Below are 20,912 nucleotides of genomic sequence, written 5' to 3' on the forward strand. Positions count from 1 at the left end.
TTTATCTACGGTTTAAAATTGTTAATAAAATTTTATTAAAATTTGGATACGAAACTAAAGGTGGTTGGCTTTCTCCTCATAGGGAGGGCCCTATGTTAATTTTTTTTCTGTCTAATTCACTGTGTTGCTGACCCTGAGTGATAATGACAGTCTCTTCCTTTTACAGTGCTATAAGCTTCAGCTTCTAGGAGCTGCAAGGATGGTCTGTAATCACAAAGCCAGGCCCTAAAAGGCAGATTTGAATCTCACTTGAAAAAAATGCAGTTTCACACCTTAACGGCATGGAGAATTTTTGGCTATTGGTATACAACAAAGATCACTGCCAAAAATGAAAAAAATAATAAAGAAAAGCTTCCATGGCAATGACTTCCTGCAGAAAACTTGATCCGACCTTCAAGTGCTGGATAAATTACTTTCATGTTTGAGATGTATGTAGAAACCACGTTGATATCTTGGTCACCTAGAAAAATACATACATTATTTAAGTACAGAAAAAGTAATTATCAATTAACAGCAAGAGAGGAGGAAAAACCAAAGTTTTTCTTTAAAGTCCTTTATAATTATAAAAGGGAAGATATTCCTTTCCTAAGCAGGGGTAAAGTGTCACAGAAGACAGGATACTGGTGATCATATGTGCAAAGAATTTGATTGCTTTTTCACGTTCCAGATGTGAAATGTGCCCGTTGTTCACTATTGTGTAATTGGGGAGAGTAGAGTTGCCTCAGCTCTGAGATGACTCAAGATAGAGGTTGTTGCCATCATAGTCTTTGAACCTATCCAGAATAAGGGCTTAGGGAACTGGGTCAAGAACAATTAGTTGAGAGATAAAAGTGGCTACTTTTTGTTTGTCTACTCAAGAATTATTTTCACATAATTGATGGGAGAACAATGGGGCTTCCTTTTCCAAAAGCAAGAAGAGGTGATAAAGATACAGTAATTGCCGGGTGTGGTGGCTCATGCCTGTAATCTTAGCACTCTGGGAGGCTGAGGCGGGCGGATTGCTTGAGGTCAGGAGTTTGAAACCAGCCTGAGCAAGAGCGAGACCCCGTCTCTACTATAAATAGAAAGAAATTAATTGGCCAACTAACATATATAGAAAAAATTAGTCGGGCATGGTGGCACATGCCTGTAGTCCCAGCTACTTGGGAGGCTGAGACAGAAGGATTGCTTGAGCCCAGGAGTTTGAGGTTGCTGTGAGCTAGGCTAATGCCACGGCACTCTAGCCTGGGCAACAAAGCGAGACTCTGTCACAAAAAAAAAAAAAAAAAAGATACAGTAATTGCCTATAGCTATAGCAAACCCATGAAGACCCAACAGAATTTTATTTTAAAGGTATCACTCCAATACTTAAAAAAATAATTCTCTCTGCAGTGGTTCTCACTCCTGGGTGTATATTAGAATCACTGGAAGAAACTTTAGTCCAACCCAGTTAAGTCAGAATCTCTTAAGAGCTGGGGCCAAGACATTGGTACTTAATTTAAAATGATCCCCAAGTGATTTTAATGTATAGCCAGGGTTGGGAATGCTTGGGTCCAGGCTCCCTCGGCCTGCTACATGGCTTGCCTTCTCTTTAACACCCATCAGTCTCGGCTTGGGTGATGCCCAGACATCACCCTCGTTTCGTGTCAGGTTTTTAAGCCTGCCCTTCCATCGTCTATCATGGAATGGACAGAAGTTGCCAGTGCCTTTCCTCCCAGGAAGGGCTGCCTCCTTTGGTCTGGCTCTGTCCTCCACCCTCCTTGGATTAGGCAGCTAAAATGGCAGGTCCACTCTGGTAAGGCTGAGGAGGAGCCTAGTTGAGCTTCCCAGAGGTGCCAAGAAGGGCCTGTGTGTCTTGTAAGCATGTTGCTTCCTGCCCTAGGAAGAAGGGGAAGTGTGTTCCACATCAGGGGACTTTATGCACATGAGGTGCCTCTCAATTGCATTTCTAAAAGTGAGATTGGCATATCGATGCTGTTGAAAATACCAACTGATGTAAAAAAGTGGCTTCCTTTTGCCTAGAATTTGTTCCATCAACCCACTGTGCTGAAAGGAGGGCACTTAGCCCATCCACTTCTGCCTGACCTATTCACACTGAAAGCTGCTTCAAGAAAGAATATTGAGATAATTTACTATGATGGTTTTCCATGTCCAATCTAAAGTTCCAGAGGTGTGATTTTTCTATGAGTGTAAAACTCATATTTAATAATTTAAATAGCTGCTTAGATGTAGTTAAAAGAATTATAGAATATTTTTTATTTAAACATGGTTTTCTCCTGGGGTTAGATGGCTGTGTGTGTGTGTGTGTGTGTGTGTGTGTGTGTGTGTGTGTGTGTGTGCTGGGGCCTGAGGGTATGTATTTCCCAATGCCGTGCCGCTGTTTGCCAGCAAGCAAACAGGAGAGAGTCCGCAACAGAGGGACAGGATCTGGGTTCTGGCTTTGCCCTCCTTGCACCATGAGTGGCTCCCAGTTCTGCTGTTCTTGAGCACTTTTGAGATAGGGAAAGGAAGAGACACTTGTGCTTACCAGAGTCATGTTTTAATAATTCATCTTTTATCATCTGGAATCCATCTCCACCATTGGCCAGGAAGTTCGGGAGGATCACCTTATATACCTCATCCATTTTAAGAGGACTGTAACTGGGCACTCGACACTTGGTGCAAAGCACATCTAATTTGACTACTCTGTCCCCAGGTTTTCGGGAAAGATCATACACCACGTGGATTCCTAGAAAAGAAATGAGTCTGTTTTCACTGGATCCAAAGGGAGATTTCTATTTTCTAAAGAAAGGATTTTGGCCAAATTCTGGAATTGGGGCACTGGGCTTGGTTTTCCTTTAATTTGAGTGAAATTTGAAATTTGAAATCCTTGAGTGAAATTTCAAGAGAATTGAGGGGACATTGCGGCTACCCTTTCTTCATTAGCTTTATCCGTTAGTCCTTCTAGGAAGATAAGAGGACCACTGGAAAGAAAATGAGCTCTAGACCAGAATGGGCAAATGGTGATCTGTAAGAAGAAGCCACATCTTTTTTTCCTTCTTTATAATCTTGAAATAATTGGTCCACTAACTTGGGTCAATGGCTTTAGAAAACGACAAATAGATGAGAGGCACAGAGCATTTTACTGTTTTGAAGACTACTAAATGGTAATAACTTGGGTGACTTTCACAAAGCAAACAGCTACCCAATATTTTGCTAGAGCATCAAAACACTGCTGTTCCCCTTGATTAATAAAGAAGATTATTAATTCCCTCCTGAGAAAATAAAGGATGTCTGGGTTACCCCCCAAGCAAGCAGGCCAGGGGTCCCACTGCCCCAGACGTCCAATCTCAGCAGTGTGTTCTGCAGAGGGATGATTTGGCAAGGTGATGACACCAAGTGGGGCCACAATCTAAAGTCAAAAAATGAGGCCAGAAAATGGTTTCCGAGTAAGAGAAGATTATTAATTAAAGGATTACTTCACTGGTATGTGGAATTAATTGCTAAGAAAAGAGTTTCAGAAGCCCTTGGCAATTTGAGAAACATTTTCCATTCAGTCTTTACTGCAATTTGTGAGATAAGCAGGACAGGTTTCTGGCTGTGCTGGGAGAGGTTGAGGATTTGCCCCGGTGTTCTTGTGTGTCAGCACTGTAGGCTGTCCCTCCCAGAAATCATCCTTGTTAATACTGACTGGGCAGCATGGCTTTGAACCTTGGCATGGTTCCAGGCAATTACAAATAGAACAGAAGAGAGGATTGCTTTTAAAGAATATTGAATGCTTAAACACCTAAGATTTTAATAGAAACTAGACCTCAAGGCAGCTGACGTGCTTAGAGCTTAGAGGGCCAGCTTCTGTGAAGGGCCCATCTGGTGTCCAAATCAGACTTGGCTAACACTGCTCATTGCCAGGACTTGGGCCTTTGACCCCAACCTAGCCTCAGTGACTCTGGGAGTCCCTACTCATTAAAAAATGGTGTATTGGTGTTGGATAGGGGAAAACGCAAACAAGCCTGGCCACAGAGGTCCTGATAAGGGGTGAGCTGAGCCAACCAGCAGGCAACCCACATCACCTTGGACAAGCCAGCCCCGAAGGACGGGTGACTTACCGCCCACCTGCAGGAACTCTCCAGTGGACTGGCCATACCGGTGCACGCTGTGCTCAAAGGCCTTCTTCAGGGTGGAGCCTTTTAATTGGACTAGGTCAAATGTGCCTCCAAAGGGCAACACAGCAGCCAGGTTCTCCCAGGTAATCGTGCCTGAGGGTAGTCACAGATGAAGCAAGAAGGAAGACAGCTTAAGAAACTGTTAACCCCAAGACCAGTTTCCCTCAGGGCTGGGGAAGGATACACTGGGCTGTGAGAACAGCATCAGCCATGTCTAAGTGGTTCCTGACAGGGAGGGAATAGATTCAAGAGGCCCCTGGCCCTGCCCTCCACCACTGGGCAAGATGACAGGAGCTCACAAGTGGCTGTGCCTCAAAAGTGCACCATGCTCAGCCTTGGATCTCCTGGCTTGGGGCCAGATCTGCAGTAAGTTGTTAGGCATTGCTCAGTTCCTGCAGATAGGCAGTGTATCCCTGTCCCCTGTCCCTGTTGTGTGACAATGAGATGAGCTTGGGGCCTTATATAGATGCTGATGGGTGCTCACAATATATCAGGGAGGTCTATAAGAGTGTCTTGAACATCTTTCTAGTTTGTTTTACCGTATAATATAATCTTGGATATCTGTAAATACAATAAAATAATATTTTAATCCTTGGTATGTTTTCCAACACAGAAGATTGGTGGGTTTTTTCCTTTTTCTTTTTCTTTTTTTTAAAAAATTTCAGAATATTATGAGGGTACAAACATTTTGATTACATATAATGCCTTTGCCTTGCCCAAGCCAGAGCTACAAGCGTGCCCATCCCCCATACAGTGCGCTCCACATATTAGTTGTGAGTTTACACACCACCCCCCTCCCACCTGACCAGCACCCGATGAATATTACTTCCATGTGAGCACCTTAGTGTTGGTCGGTGATACTGAAGATTGGTGATTTTTGTCTTTCTCTTTTCAGATGCCAAGGCAAAGGCTTGCAAAATAAACATTTATGAAAAATAAACATTTTGCATAAATCAGCAACAATTAGTATTTAGCTTTGTGAGTCAGAAATTTAAACCAAGCATGGGTTCCATTAACCCTAGCTGCTGCTTATGTGTGTGAATACATACAACAACACACAAGCTTGTGTGTGTCTTTCAGGCTAGGTCCTGGACTTTGGTAACAGCTAACCCTAACTGAAACAACTGACATTCTGCTACACGGCTGGCAGCAGAGATGAGCTGAGACTAGGTACGGTCATGGTCAGGACAGAAGCCACAGCAGGAAAACAGGTCAGAGAAGAACACAACACAACACTGAGGAGCTGGGTTGGGGAGCATACCATTGTTCCGCTCATCAATGGGCGAACGGATGCCACCTCCATTTAAAATGCACATGGACACATGGTTCCAGAACATTTCATCTGCGTGTCTAAGGTTGTTGTAAATCTGCAACAGTAACACAAATTTACATTAGCTATTCTGGGTCTTCCTTAGAATCAGGAATCCTTAGAATCAGCTAACCAGCTCCAGGAATCTGGTTAGCTCTACTGAGGATATAAAGCTACTTTTCCCCTGCTCCCATGTTCCCAGAGACTTCTCAACTATAATCAGTCAGATCTAGTTTTATGCTCCAAGAAGCAAAAATATGATACTGTGACCAATGCGGTGCCAGACTCTTAAATACAGAGAGCTCTTAGTCCCCTCTCCTAAAACCCCATACCCTCAGGCTGGTGGGCCTTAGCAAAACGGACTCCTGGGGCATAGCCCTGGTGTCAGGACTGGGCCCCCTGCATGGACTGGCCTGCAGCCTGCTCCTGCACAGGTTCCCCCAGGGCAGGGTTGTCTCCTGCCTGCTCTTGGGGGCAGGGCCCTGAAGCCCGCTCACTCCCAGACCTCATGCCAACAAGAGAGAACCTGGCCTCCATGTCTATGTCCCCAGCCAATTCCCAAGTCGGCAATTTTGGAGGCACAGGGACAGCCTGAAACTGGGAGACACTGGTTCATTCTTACTTTTCTTTTATAAAATGTATGTTTAGTTATAAGAAATAACATGAATATATGCTCACTTGAAAATAAATAGTGCAAAAAGCAAAAGTTCTTATATGTATTCTCCCTAGCCTTTCCAATAAAGAGGTGAGCACTGCTAACAGCCTGGGGCATTTCCTTCTAAAGCTTCCTCTGAACATTTGCGTGCTGGCTCCTCTTTAACCCCTTCTGCCCTGCGGACCGCATGGTGCTGAGCAGCCACCAGGAATCTTATCTCTGAAAGCATGAATGTTGGCATTTGCTTGGCATGCATTCATTGAATGCCAATAAATATATAAAAGGCACCTGGCACCTGGCAGCACGTGCTGAGCACTTGCAAATAAATGACTGCCCTGGGTGCACGCCTGAGCCTGTGGAAGTGGCGGGTCTGGCCCACGAGGAGCTAGCGCAGCCAGTCTGCTGGGACAAAGAGACCAGGGTTCTTCTCACAGCTGATCTCTCTCAGCCACGGGACTTAGGATCATTTTAACTGTGCACTGTCATTCTGTGCTTGTGAAAGACTTTCAGTCACACAAGGTCTAGGAACTTTAGGTGGACAGTTCAGGGAAAAACACTCTGGCCAACTTAGGTCCAAGCAGATGTGCTTTATCTACTATGTTGACATCTTCAGGGCAGCAGAGTTTATATATTCATATCTTACTAAAAAAAAAAAAGAGAGAGAGAGATACAGCCAAAATTCAGACATCTAAGAAGAACACCTTGAAATAAAGGTTTTAGTTCTTGTAAGGCAATAAAGTAATGGTCACGTGATCTACTTCAGGCACCCTACCAAGGAACTGTATATGAAACTACACCAAGCTTCTGTCTGGGCACTAATTTTTTAAAATTTCTGACCTGCAACTATCAGTCGGTCCCTCTTTGCATCGTTCCTTCCTCTTTCCTTCTTCCTTTCCTTCCTCCCCAGACACAGGCCCTCCGCTCCTGCGGACCACTCACCATCGCATCACAGATCAGGTTGCCCATGTTGCATTCTTTAAAGCGGCATGATTGGGTGGAGCCGTCCAGATAGACAATGGTTTTCCCCAGTTCCTGGGTGGAATAATTATCTAATTTTATCCTCCATTTGTTAATGTCTGCTTTTATGCTTGGATCTAGAAGAAAAATAAAGAAGAAAGACAGAAAGGAAAGAAGGTAGCCTGTAGTTAAAGCAGATCTCACACTGGGCTAAATTATGGAGAAGGAATCAAACATCATCTAGCTTACCTGTTGTGAGTACATATATTTTTTTTTTTACCATATTTGTGTACATTTTGGTTTTAACCATGAAATTCCCTTAGGAACTTCTATTTTGTTCCCTGGTAATAAGACTTGAAGTGGATCTTAAGTTAAGGATATGCTGAACATCTTAATATCAACTCATCACATCTGTATGACCTGCCTGTTGGCCTGCCTGGGGTAGCATTAGCAGTAGGGGCTCTGAAAGGGCAGGTGTCAAAGGCTCCTGAGGTGCTGCTGGGCTGTCACAGTCTGTGGGGTCCTGGCCCCCTTCCGGTCTGGTTATCGAGAGGCCTGTGTGGTGACCACAGGCTCTCCTAGGCGCAGTGGCCCCTCACCCCTCATCCTTCCTGATCTGATCATGGGAAACAGAAAAGGTCAGGTGAGAAACAAGCACAGGAATATGTTCATGTATATGACATGAAAATGAATGACATAAAAACATACTTTGAGTCCCAGACAAAAGAGTGAGAAAGGTACTTCCTCATTTGATGAATAAAAACACTGAGGCCCATCGAGACTGGGCAACTTGCCCAAGGCACATGGCCCCTAGTCGGGGCAGGGGGTGGCAGGATTTGAGCCCCACTTTGCCCAGTTTGAACCCCTTTGCTTTAATAATCAGCTCTCCTCCGGGCATGAGCTGAGTGTGGCTTTTGCACGTCGGGACCAAGCTTTTAAAAGGCAGAAGAAGCGGCGATTCGGAGTCTGGTGCTGAGAGGGCTCAGAGAAGCAAATGAGCATCTTGGCATTTGGGTGTGTTTGAAATCTCCTTCTCCATGAGGAGGGTAAACTTTAGGGAGAAGCTAAATTCTTCAATAGTATTATAGTTCTTTCCTAAAACATTTTTTTAAAGGGGTTGGAGAGGCGAATATCCAGCCATCTAAATTTTGAATTGGGATATTCTCTGAATTTCACATACCTTCAGGAATGCTGCTGTTTAGAATAATGGGATTTCCATGTGAAGAGATGACATTTCCTTTTTCATCAAACTCAATCTTCAAATAGCCTAGGTATTTGCCAAAAGCATAGGCCTGGACCACAGGAACTTTCCGCCCATCGTCAGAGGTGACTATGAATGGGTACTTCCCAGCAGGCACCTCTTTGGAAGGTGGATTGCCTGAAATAAAAGAGCCAAAGCTGATCAAGTCAGCCCTTGTACGTGGCTGGCTGCAGGCCAGCAGGCCACCGGCCGGATGACAGTGACTTTTAAATTGATGATTCGCCAGCTGCTGCTCCACATAGCTGGTCTTTCAGAGCCCTGCCTGGGCAGTTGCCCGTTTCTGAATGCCTTTTGGCACATGAATCCTTCCATTCTCCACTCAGCAGGCATTTACTAAGCTCTTCCTAAGTCCAGGGCATTGTGCCTGGTGCTGTGTGGCGCACAAAGGTGTAATACCGCTAAGATCATCCCTGCCCCATCCTGACCCTGGCTCCATTCTCACTAGCCAGGTGGCTTAGCCAGGCCACTTCACCTTACTGAACTTCAGTTTCCTTGCCTGTAAAATGGATGAAATAACAACTCCTATTTCACAGAGCTGTTGAAAGGTTTAAATGTCTAAACTCCTTAGTGTAGTGCCAACACATAGTACGTGCTCAGTAAATGTATGTTTCTTTCCCTTATAAGGTGATGGCAATCTCTAAAAATCCCAGACACACACTCCAAAGCTTAGAGTCTTTACTGGAAAATGAAGAAATGCTAAAGAGCTGCCCTTGGGTTTTGCTGGTCAATTCTGCATCTCCATAGGTGCCTTTCAGAAAAGCCACATCCACCCTGGGGGCTGACGAGCACTGCACACTGGCCACCCCAGCCAGCCCAGCCAGCCCAGCCAGCCCTCACGCATGTCAGGTTCTGCAGGCCTTTGTCTCAAAGGGCTTGTGGGGGAGAGTTTGTGAGCCACTCATCACCCAGAAGCTGGGAGACCCGCCATGGCCTCCTAGACATGTACCTGCATGAGGGTGGGGAGCGTGGCCACCCAGGGAGCATGCAGCCCTGCCTCTGATCACCTGGCATGCTTAAGTTCATCAACTGTACCCCTCCTTCAGGCGCTCTGTGGTTCACGTCTTACCTCCGGGGAGACAATGACATAGTTTGGGCAGTTTTGAATCAGAGACTATTGATACCCTTGACCCCACCACTGTTTCAGCAGTGACTTCATATGACTTCAGCACTTGTTGGTTACACACATGGACCAGTTATGAGAGTCGGCCACGAGCCAGGCTCTGGGCTTTGTTGTTATTTAGTCCTCCAAGCTTCCCACAAGACAGGTCCTATCAGTATCTCTGCTTTACAAGAAGAAAACTGACTGTCACAGGTGAAGTACCCAAGGTCACACAGCTGGTACGTGACGGGGAGCAGATTGAAAAGCAGGGCTGTGAGGCCCTGGGCCTGTGTTCTCTCCACTGCCCACACAGCCTACCGTGTGCTCATCTCATAAAGTCTGCAAGCTGGTTGCCAAAGACCACTTACCAAAACACATGCAAACCCAGGGTTTGCACCTTTGTGTTCCAAGCTTCACCTAAGACAAGCTGGGGTAGCATGTTAGGAAGGACCCACCCTGCCATGTTTCTATGCTGAGAGTAGCTGAGAGTAACCACAGGGCAAAAGTATGCAAATGCCAGCACTTCATAAGCAGCAAGTAGCTATTGCTAACTTTAATGTTTCATTTTCTTCTTCCCTTTGGGGGAAAAAAAATCTTGGAACTTTATTTTCATAGAAGTACCCAACTTAAGATCCAGTGAGACTTGATCCATTTCCATTTGCTTCGAGGGTGACAGGCCCATGACCTGATGCATGGCAGAGTAGCAGGGAAGGTTAGAACTGTAGTCGCCCTCATTCTGTTCTGTGCTGGTCCTGTGGGCAAGCCTGGAGCCTGGTCTGTACTTCAAGGGACCAGCCGGTGAGGGCAGCCCCGTCCCAGCCTCTCAGCCAGTTGGCTTGTGAATTTCCCAAAATGTCCACAAGGTGGCAGAGAATACTCTGTCCAGGGGGGAAAAAAAAAGCACTTAAATCGCAGACATCAGGAGAAAGGCAAGCCTGACTTTTTAGCGTTTATTTTTCTGCCTTCCATAGAACTATTCCAGCTTAAACAGAATGTAAAAGTTAGGAATCTGACAATCCGGGAAATGCCTCATCAGATCAGCATGCACTCTGCAAATAGGAGCTCACCATGTCAGCTCCCAGCTGACAGGGACCATTCCCTAGTTTGGAAAGCTCTTCATGTTCTGTTAGAACAAAAGACATGTCATCAGCATCTTAAATGGACTTAATCAGGAACAAGGAGGACACTAACCATGTCACCAAGGCAGTAGCTGGTCTAGTTTGGCTTATCTCTGTCTCCCCCACAGCTGAGCCCTCTCTCCCCCACCCCCACAATTCGGCAATCCCAGAAAACTGCTGGCAGAGAAAGCAATCCAGGGCTTCACATTTCCCACACGATTCCATGCCATTCGGTTAAAGATGCTCAGCCCCAAATATTCTTTCCACACATCTATGTTTAGAAAGCTGACTCATCAGGAGTTGTGGACTGACATCTGGAGTTGATAAAGGGAGCATTTCCTAGCATCGTGCGGGGGCTTGAGGGAACCTCGCAGGGCTCTGCCCTGGGAGCCGAGGAATGTGGCGATCCCAAGTGCAGGTCTGGACAACTGCCCTCCAAGTGTCACATGGTAACAGACTGGGGTGCCAGGGAGCAGGCCTTGACCTGGTTTTCAATTGGCTGAATTATATTAAAATAGAATGTTGTAAAGCAGTCCATGCTATGCTTTCAACACATATGGGAACTGGTGTAAGAACTCCCGAATTGGAGCCCCTATAAAAGGACTGGATAAAAATAATTGGTAATGAGCATATTTCAAATGCTTGCTTCCAAGGGGCTTGAGTTTCTCTTTTGAATTACTTGGAAGTGCCTGCTCTCACCAGACACTGAATTTAACTGACTACTTCTCTACATCTCCACATGCAAGCCACGGTCCTGGCCATCATCATCTCATGCCTGGGTCTCAGGGACAGCCTCCTAAGTGGTCTCTGTAAGTTTCTTCTTTGCCTCTTTCCACTCTAGTCTCCACACAGCAGCCTGACTGGTCTTTCTAAAACATAAATAATTGTGATCATGCATTCCCTGGTTTTAGATATTTCCTACTGGCCGTAGGAAAAGCACTAACATTTTTAACATGAATATCATCACCTGCATGATGTGGCCCTTTCTCATCTTGGCAGTTTCATAAGAACATTCATCCTGCCCTTCAGCAATCAGCCTCCTCCCTTTCCTAGCCTGGGCACCTTCCCATGTGGAATAAGAGCTTCTGCAGCCAGGGGCCTACTAATGTGGATTAGTTACATGTTTTTGCTTCACTTTTTCATCTGTTAAATGGAAAAATAACAATATCTACCTTACAAGATTCTTGGAAGGATTAAAGAAGTTAATGTAGCAAGTGAAGACTGACTCAAGGAAAGTGCTTGATAAAAATATATCGATGATTATTGACCAGGTTAACTCCTGGATGCCTTTGTCCTTCTGATCTTGGCCCTAATGTCAGTCCCTTGCGGAAAACTCACTGCTGACCCCTAGACTTGGCCAGGTCCTTCTGTTAATATTACCATGCTCTCACAGCATCTTGTATTTCTTCCTTCATAGCATGCTTCGTAATTATATATAATATGATTTATTTATTTGCATAATTATATATTTTTAAAAATCTGTTCAGAGTTAGTATCCCTTTCAAGACACTGAGTTCCATGAGAGCAGAGAGAGGTGTGTCTCTAGAGTATGTCTAGCACAGAGGTGTGTAGATAACTGTTTGTTGAATGACTATGCTTAAGGAGTTTAGCAAACACTCTGCTATCAATCACACAAGATTTCTATGCTCTCCCTGTGGCAGAATCATGCTACAGGTGAGCGATGCTAGAGTGGCAGCCCCTTCCCACTGCTCCCCTCAATCCACCATCCTGGGCTCAGGGAGCTGGGTGGGAGTTTATGGGAGGGAAGCTGAACTGGAAGACAGGAGCCAGGGAAATGGGTTTGGTGCCAGCTCAGTTTCAACCTGGTTTCTAGACCTTGGGAGAGACATTTAGTCCCTGAAGCCTAATTTTATTTCCTAAATTTGTAAAACAAAAGATTTGATTAGTGGTTTAAACCAACAGCAGTTTAACCTATTCTTTTTTTTTTTTTTAAGCTATGAGCATATTTGCACACAAGAAAGATTTTGTGGCAAGGCTAAACGATTAAGCAGGAAAGCCAAGTTGCTCAGGCTGGAGCCCAGCTGGGACAGGAGCCCAGCTCTGGCTGGGTTCCCTGCCACAAGAGAACCTCTGCGCCCAGCCCCTCCTGGCCTAGATGTCCTCCGTGCCCAGCCCCTCCGCTCTCTAGTCAGGCCCCTGCCGCTTCTGCTGCCTCTAATCTAGCAGCAGCTCCAGCTGTCCAGGAGGGGGCGTGCCTTCCATCATCACAGCCAGCCAAGAGGCGTCCTGCAACCAGAGGAGCGAGTCACTGTCTCCTCAGCCACGTCTGTACCAAACCGTGACCACACACAGTCATGTCTCCTTCAGGGGATGCGAGGGGCCCACCATTATTACCCACTCCCAGACTATGTCACTCTGTTTTTGCACATGCTTTGATTTACTGCTCAAATTCTTGTCCCTGAACTTTCAATGACAACTGGGAGGTCTAAAAGAGATCATGCATCTTCTAGTAGGTCCCAGAGTAGGCACAAATCCTCCATGAAATCCAATCCAGGCTTGCGCCAAAGCCTGACTGGGTAGGGCGAAGCAGGGAGCCCTGCAGGGTGGGAACAGTTCCTCACATATTTAGTCACTCATTCCACAGGTATTTACAGAGCTCCACTGAATGTCCTGTGTGTTGGATTCCCACCGCCTAGCAGGGCCGGGCCTGTGGTCTTTGCTTCATCTTCATGAGGCTGGGGGTGGCTGCTCCGAGGAGATAGAGCAGGGGAAAGGGGCTAAAGCCCAGCTCTTTCATCCTCTCCCCTTCATAGAGAATCTGACCGCCCCCGGGGCTCCGTCTCTTTCCACATACCAGGTTTCCTATTCACTTTTTACATTACAGAACAGGTTCTACGTAACACATTAAAAAAAAAAAAAACCAACCCAAAACAAAAATCTCAACAGCACAGCTACCATCAGGTTCTATCAGTATGACCTGTGAAAATGCAGAGACCAAGGGAACGGGGTAGAGAGAGAGAGATGGACTTTTATCTTGCAAGGCCCATGTAGTTCCACTTACTAACGGTGCTCTTTTCACAAGTAATAACTTTATTGTGTTGAGATGAAAAAGCAGGTAAATGTGACCATAAACTGATCTGCTCTGGATGAATTTTTTAGGGGAAACAAGCATTTAGCTGGAGAAGGTATTCCCAGCAGGGTGATCTAGAGCAAAGTGCTGTGTGTGGTCAGTGAGTGTCTTACTGGCTAATGCCATGAATCATTCATTCTGGTCAGGCAGGTAAGTGATGGATGTAGTGAGCTCACTTCAGAGAAGCTTGTCCACCAGGGCCTGGAGACCAGCTGGATTGGAAGGCCAAAGCTCTGGTTCCAAATTACGGCAGAGTACTTGGGAATTCTCTTACAGATGAGCAGTCGTGGATTCCCAGCCACAGATGTTTCTAGGCCCCGGGAGAGGGCAGGAGAACCGAGTGAAACACACCTGGGCTGCTTGTTCAAGCCCAGAGTGCCTCGATTCCTGCCTTTGCCAGTTGAGACGATCCTGGGTCATTTGTGAATTTGGCTTAGGTTCTCAAATTTAGGAAATCTTTCTTTGTTTGACAAAAATATTTATAAAGTTCAAGTTTAGGATGAATGGTTAAGTTTATAGAGTTTAGAGAGGTTATTTTAAAAAAAATATTATAAAAGCAAAACTAGCATTACAGAATATTTGGCAAATGGAGAAGAAAAAAAATTATTTGCAGTCCCACCACCTTATGGTAGTGACCAATATAATTTTTGTGAATTAAAAAAAATATATGTATGATTAGCAATGAGGGTGTCAGAGTACACTTTAAGGAGAAACCATTTTGTTCAGTAAAATATTTCTGTGCTATAGTTCTTCAGAGAAACCAAACTCAATAGAATATATCCTGTTGGGTTCTGTTTCTCTCTCCCTAACTATATCTATCTATATCTACGGCTATATATATGTCATACACCCACTATGTTCTAGGGTCCCATTCTGCTCATATGTTGCCTTACTTAACATGTATATAATATAAATACCTAGAAAGAATATACACATGCACACACAAACACAGAGAATATTAGAGAACTGACATATTTGTCTTGGCCCTAGGGCCTGTTCTGTTCATATATTACCTCACTTAACCCCTACAACAACTCTCTGAGGTAGCTGCATCACTGTTAGCATTTTTAAAAAGAGAAAGCTGATGCTCAGAGTGGTTAAGTAACTTGTCCAAGGTCAGACAGCCCGAAGTGACTAAGCTGGGAGGAAACTGGATCTGTGAGAGTCCAAAGCCCTTTCCACACCCCACGCTACTTCCCCATGAAAGTCGGAGGAATGAGATCCTTTGTGGAAGACCATCAAGCAGCAAATGAAGGAAACACAAACTTCAATCCTAGGAAGCAATTTGCACCTCATGGTATAAGTGGGCTTATGATTTCTCATTAGTTGGTCATCAGCTTTCCTTATAACTCAACCCTGCCACATGACCTTGACTGTCATTTGTTTTATAGTCATCCTTCCTAGATTTTGGTTTTGGACAGTCTCACTTTGCCTTGAAAAGCAGTTTCCTGAGACAGCTAAGACGGACCTGTGTTGTCTGGCTGCAGAAATCAGTCACCAGAAGGCTCTGGCTTTGCTCTGTAAAGGAAGCAGGTGCTGAGACTGGGCTGTGGCCAGGGGTTTACTGAAAAGACCCGAGTGGGTGACCACTGGGACAAGTAAGTCCCTGTGCTTACCACAGTCAAAAAGACCAAGGGAAATCAGCTTTGAAGCTACCAGCCACATCTCTGCCCCTCAGTTGATTCTCCCAGCTCACTCAGTAAACCACAGACGTCAGCGGTCCTTGTAAAAGGCCCAAAGGAAATGGTTCTTTGTTAGAGAGTGTTTCCTTCCCTCTCCTGTGAATGTGGTAAATGATAAAATTGTCTTCTTGTTCTACAAGGCAAGATTATCTAAACTACAAGGATGAAAATCGATGGGATGTCGACAATGACTGCAAACACCAACAGCAGCCTTTCACCCTCCCTCACTTCTTCTAATACAGCAGCGACGGGTCCAGCCCATCGGCTGTGCACCTGCCCTGGTGGCAGCGGGAAGGACATGCAGCAGGTCCTTGGCTTGTCTAATTTATAATTATGTTGTGAACTCTATTTTTTTTTTTTTTTTTGAGACAGAGTCTCACTTTGTTGCTCAGGCTAGAGTGAGTTCCGTGGCATCAGCCTAGCTCACAGCAACCTCAAACTCCTGGGCTCAAGCAATCTTCTTGCCTCAGCCTCCCGAGTAGCTGGGACTACAGACATGCGCCACCATGCCCGGCTAATTTTTTCTATATATGTTAGTTGGCCAATTAATTTCTTTCTATTTATAGTAGAGACGGGGTCTCGCTCTTGCTCAGGCTGGTTTCGAACTCCTGACATCGAGCAATCCGCCTGCCTCGGCCTCCCAGAGTGCTAGGAAGACAGGCGTGAGCCACCACGCCCGGCCTATTTGTTTTAAGAGCAAAATTCTGTAGTCATTAAAATAATTTCTGCTCTTTAAATGAAAAAGGTTGAATGTTATATTCATCAAATGTATATCTAAATCCAATTAGGTACGTAATAAAAATATTCAGATCCATCAAATAAAGAAATCTTACTTTTAAAGAAATAGCCCTGTTAACATTCATTTAACTACACTGGACACCTTTCCTTCTGTGTGTCAGCCATGGCATGGCCCAAAGTATGATGGATGCTTCCAGACTGGCAAGAAGAGAGACATGAAACTAGCTGGACTGGGAGAGAAAGAGGAGTTCAACAAATACGAGGCTTATATGGCTGACGGTCAGCTCTGAAAGGAATAAGGGGGTGAGAAAGCTTTAGGGAGAGGAGTCCATGACAAGAGAGTTGGAGAACAAAGTTTGGGGGTTGACCAAGTCCAGGCTGTGGCCCCAGAAATGAAGATGCTGAAATAGAGTAGATGTGACAGTCCTGGGCTTACAGGGTTTAAGGGACTCTGAACCTTGGTATTGGATCAGCCAGCCACATGGACACCCTGCCAGGATGAAGGCAGGAGCTAGGGTGGAGAAGAAGATGGGAAATTGAATGCTAAATTCTCAGGGATGTGGGGGAGATTGTTTGGAGGCCATCAGATGACAGGGATAGGAAGAGAAAGGTAGTCTGTGCTTCAGAGCAGTTGGAGGCATAAGTTCACTGCAGTAGCCTATTATAGGTGTTATAAGGTGTTGTACCAATTTTTATTTTTACTCCCCCAAATCTTGCAAAGTAAGCAATCAAGCTCTATGCACAGATAACTTTCTAGGGAACAGGATGGAAGGGATCACAGAATCAACAATTCTAACCCCTTTACTTTGCAGTTATAGAAACTGATGCCTACACTCACCCAAAGCCACAGCTAGTCAGATTGACCTGCAGAATTAAAAATTCAGTTAAAATATTGGGAGGCAAAGAGACAGCATCGTGGGAGTCCCTTCGAGGGTGGCACAGTGAATAGAGTCCCCCAGCTGCAGGCTTCAACCTGCACTCACTGCACTACTTTTTTCTCTAAAGGCAACAAAATGAACCAGTTCATGACTCTAGGATTTAACTCCGTTAGGGAAAGCTTTTGCATGCTAGCCCTAATTCTTGCAGCTTTAACATTCCGTAAGCCTGGTAGGAGGACATCCTCTCCTCTACCCTGTGCCGTGAGAATGGGCAGACAATGCTAGGGTTATCTGCATGTGCACAGTTCTTAGAATCAAAAGAAACTGGGATGACTATCAACATGTGGAGGCGATCGGTTCATACAATGTTTTAGTCATGCCTCATGTAAAGCTGAGTTTTAAAAAATACAGGTTGGCTACAATATAATAAAATTAATGTGATGGGTGGTAACTGACATTAAAAAATTAAATAACAGAACAGAAAGTATCAGGGTGCAATCCAAGCACTTTGGAAAAGTTTTCTTTCCAGGGTGTGTGAATATTGGGTCCTGTATGTACTGTAATGGTTCTCAGTAAGATTTAAAATTCCAAGGGATGTATTATTTTAACTATATTTTAATTAATCACATGTAACAGATTCATTATTTTAACTTCATAGAAAGTCCAGAAAATGATTCAGTGGAGTTTCTGTTTTAAGGCTGGGAAAATTTATTTAAATACGCAAATATACCTCATCCCTACTGTGTCCTGGAATTACTTTTAATTAAGTTCACTCTTCAAAACAATGAGTATCAAAATCAAAGATTTTCATGAGAACAAGATTAATCTTGGTAAGCAATCATGAAATGTGCAATAAATGACTAAGACTCAGTTATCTCAGTTTTCTCAAAGACTGTAATTATCTACTTCAAGATTTATGGATAAGCAAACTATAATTTTTATCCTCAAATCTTTCTTTCATCCAGCCATTCATCATTAACTAGATTTGTCTACTTAGCAAGGCACATACAGTTGGCTCTCTGTATCTGTGGGTTCTGCATCTCTGGATTCAACCAACAGCCGACAAAAAATACTTTTTAAAAATGGATGGTTTCATCTGTACTGAACATGTACAGGCTATTTTTCTTGTCACTATCCCCTGGACAATACAGTATAGCAACTATTTACATTTTGTTAGGTATTATAAGTAATCTACAGATGATTTACAGTATCTGGGAGGAAGTGCATCAGTGCTATGTGAATACTATATATGAGGGACTGGAGCATCCATGGATCTGGGTATCCACAGGGATTCCCAGAACCAGTCCCCCGTGGATACTAAGGGGTGACTATATGGTTACAGGAACAAAGGACCAGCTGCAGAACTAATGGGAAGCCGGGTACAGTCATCCAAGATTTTCAGGCCTATCAGTGCACACTAACTGATGGGCACACACCATAGGCTGGGGGTGACCAACTGTTGCTGTAAGATGTCATCGGGTAAGATGGTGTACAGATAAGTCAAGGGGCGCAGCAATGACTTCAGTACCTGAGTGGAGGAGTGGGACTCCTCTGATTGTTCAGGCACTGTTTTGGTCATGCCTCATGTGAAGCTGAGTTTTTAAAAATGTGAGTTAGCTACAATACAAGCAAATTAATTTAATAAGTAGAAACTGGCATTAAAAAATATGAAACAGCAGAACAGAAAATGTCAGGGTGCAATCCAGGTGTTTTGCGAAGGTTTTCTTTCACTTGTCTGTGTATGTATGTGTATGTGAGTGTGCATGTGTGTGTCCCTGTGTGTGTTTGTATGTGACTGCACACACATGTGTGCATGTGTGAGCTGGGTCTTCATGTATATGCTGTTCTTAGTATGGATCATAGTTGAAAAGGTTTGAAGCCACTACTCTAAGGATGAGAGGGCAGGAGACACATCGAGCTCCCACTGTGTGTCCCAGGGTGCTGACATAGCCTCAGAGAAAATGCAAGAAAAGCCTTGGGAAGGATTTAACACAGGTCTTATCCACAGAGCTGACACACAGCTGAAATAAGAACAGCTAGTGTTTTGAGGCCTTTTACCTACATCACCCATTACGTATACTGAGTCACAATGACCCTTTACAACAGGAACTCTTGTTCCCGGCCTCATTCCACTGAAGAGGGAAATGGGGCACAGACAGGATCTCAGCACTGGTTAGTGGTGGGGTCGTCATCACCACTGCCCAGTGTTGCCCAGCGGCCTGCGCCAGTGAGCATCTCTGGCCTGGGCTCTGCCATCCACTTAACCCTCCTGGAGCTATTTGAGGGGCTCTCAGCTGTGTGGTTGCAATGTTACCCACACTGAGAACGTTCACTAAAGTGGGGGGCAGTGGGAAAGATGGAAGCAGACTCTAAAGTTTTGGGATGTCATAGGTTCAGAATGGAAAAAACAAACAAACCAAAAGAGGGTTTCTAACTAGAACTACCTAACACCAAGCTGAGACAGAGAGAGAGAGAGAGGGAGGGAGGGAAGGGTGGTGAGGTAGGTAGTGACAGTGCATGCTGTCCAGGAGCCACGTGGCTTCCAGGATACCTGCAGTCCTAGGACGAAGCACAGTTAAGACTCAAACCACAGTTCCAGCTTCTGCTACCTGTGCAACCTACAAATCAAATCCCATCACCTTGGGCTATAAAGACGCCATTTATATTATTTTGTTTATGCTTTTTCTCTCTCTTTTTTTTTTTTTTTGAGACAGAGTCTCACTCTGTTGCTCCAGCTAGAGTGCTGTGGTGTCAGCCTAGCTCACAGCAACCTCAAACTCCTGGGCTCAAGCTCCTGCTGCCTCAGCCTCCTAAGTAGCTGTGACTACAGGCACGTGCCATCATGCCCAGCTAATTTTTTCTATTTTTAGTTGTTTGGTTAATTTCTTTCTATGTATAGTAGAGACAGGGTCTCGCTTTTGCTCAGGGTGGTCTCGAACTCCTGAGCTCAAGCAATCATCTCTCCTCGGCCTCCCAGAGTGCTAGGATTATAGACATGAGCCACTGCGCCCGGCCTGTTGATGCTTAAATTTTTTTATATGACATGCTGCTTTTTGATATGAGTCTAGAATAAACTGACTTTTGGTTGGGGCTCAGTAATCTTTTTGTTTTATATATACAGTATATATATGTTTCACACACATTTTATTTATGTTTACAATATACATAAATAAGTGGAATTGACTTATAATCATGAAACCAATAAATTATTCCTAGTAGTCTCTGAGTAAGATTTACACCTGTTCCCATTCAATGTGTATTACATATTTAGTGCATTTTAGATTATATAACATATATTACATATTAAATATCATTAATAATAACAACTACAAAGGCAAAAGAGACAAAGTCACTTGTGTGGACATCCTGGCCCACGTGATCCTTTTGGAACAATTACCTGTGTAAAGAAATGTGTTGGAGTGTCCTCCCACCACGACATCCACACCCTTCACTTTCTGAGCGATGAGTTTATCCATTTCAAAACCAGAGTGTCCCAGTGCAATAATTTTGTTCACATTTAGAGTTTTTAGCTTATCTACTTCAGGTTGTAATGAAGTGATTTCATCTTCAAATACTAAGTTTGTTCCTAAGGAATAAAATAAAGAAAATGAACATTTATTAACAATTTTTATTATCTTGCTTATTATACATACTAACATGCCAATGTCTTAAGTAAGAAAAAATACATTTATGTGTTAAAGACAAATCCTGTAAGAAGCAAATAAAAATTCAAATCAATATCCTCATTTACATTCACTTTATGTTGCATTAATTTAAGGTTGTGGGTGATATTATTTTGCTCAAACTCAATCTCAAAGTATCAGGAGGCTTCAGATATGGTTTGTTTTTATATCTAGACCTCCATAACACCAATGCAGAAAATGCCTGAGCACATAAGCATGATGCACAAAACAGTATTAGTAACTGCAGGGCACTGGATGAAAATCTGGGATAAGTTAAAAGTGTCAGCATTGGTCCTTGAATGCCAATTTTAACATGGCCG

General features: G+C 44.2%; 1 protein-coding gene across 1 annotated transcript in view; it reads right to left on the bottom strand.

Moving 5' to 3' along the window:
* NT5E (5'-nucleotidase ecto) overlaps positions 1-20,912 on the bottom strand; it is a 48,983-nt gene continuing 28,071 nt past the window's right edge. The window contains exons 3-9 of the mRNA XM_012748407.3: positions 20,307-20,495; positions 8,223-8,420; positions 7,025-7,179; positions 5,383-5,488; positions 4,065-4,214; positions 2,507-2,707; positions 1-460 (exon numbers count right to left, since the gene is read on the bottom strand). Coding sequence (XP_012603861.1) covers positions 297-460; positions 2,507-2,707; positions 4,065-4,214; positions 5,383-5,488; positions 7,025-7,179; positions 8,223-8,420; positions 20,307-20,495 — 1,163 coding nt within the window. The 3' untranslated portion in view covers positions 1-296. The remainder of the gene's footprint in view (positions 461-2,506; positions 2,708-4,064; positions 4,215-5,382; positions 5,489-7,024; positions 7,180-8,222; positions 8,421-20,306; positions 20,496-20,912) is intronic.

The sequence above is a fragment of the Microcebus murinus genome, chromosome 5, assembly GCF_040939455.1.
Source record: "Microcebus murinus isolate Inina chromosome 5, M.murinus_Inina_mat1.0, whole genome shotgun sequence".
NCBI classification, from domain to species: domain Eukaryota; kingdom Metazoa; phylum Chordata; class Mammalia; order Primates; family Cheirogaleidae; genus Microcebus; species Microcebus murinus.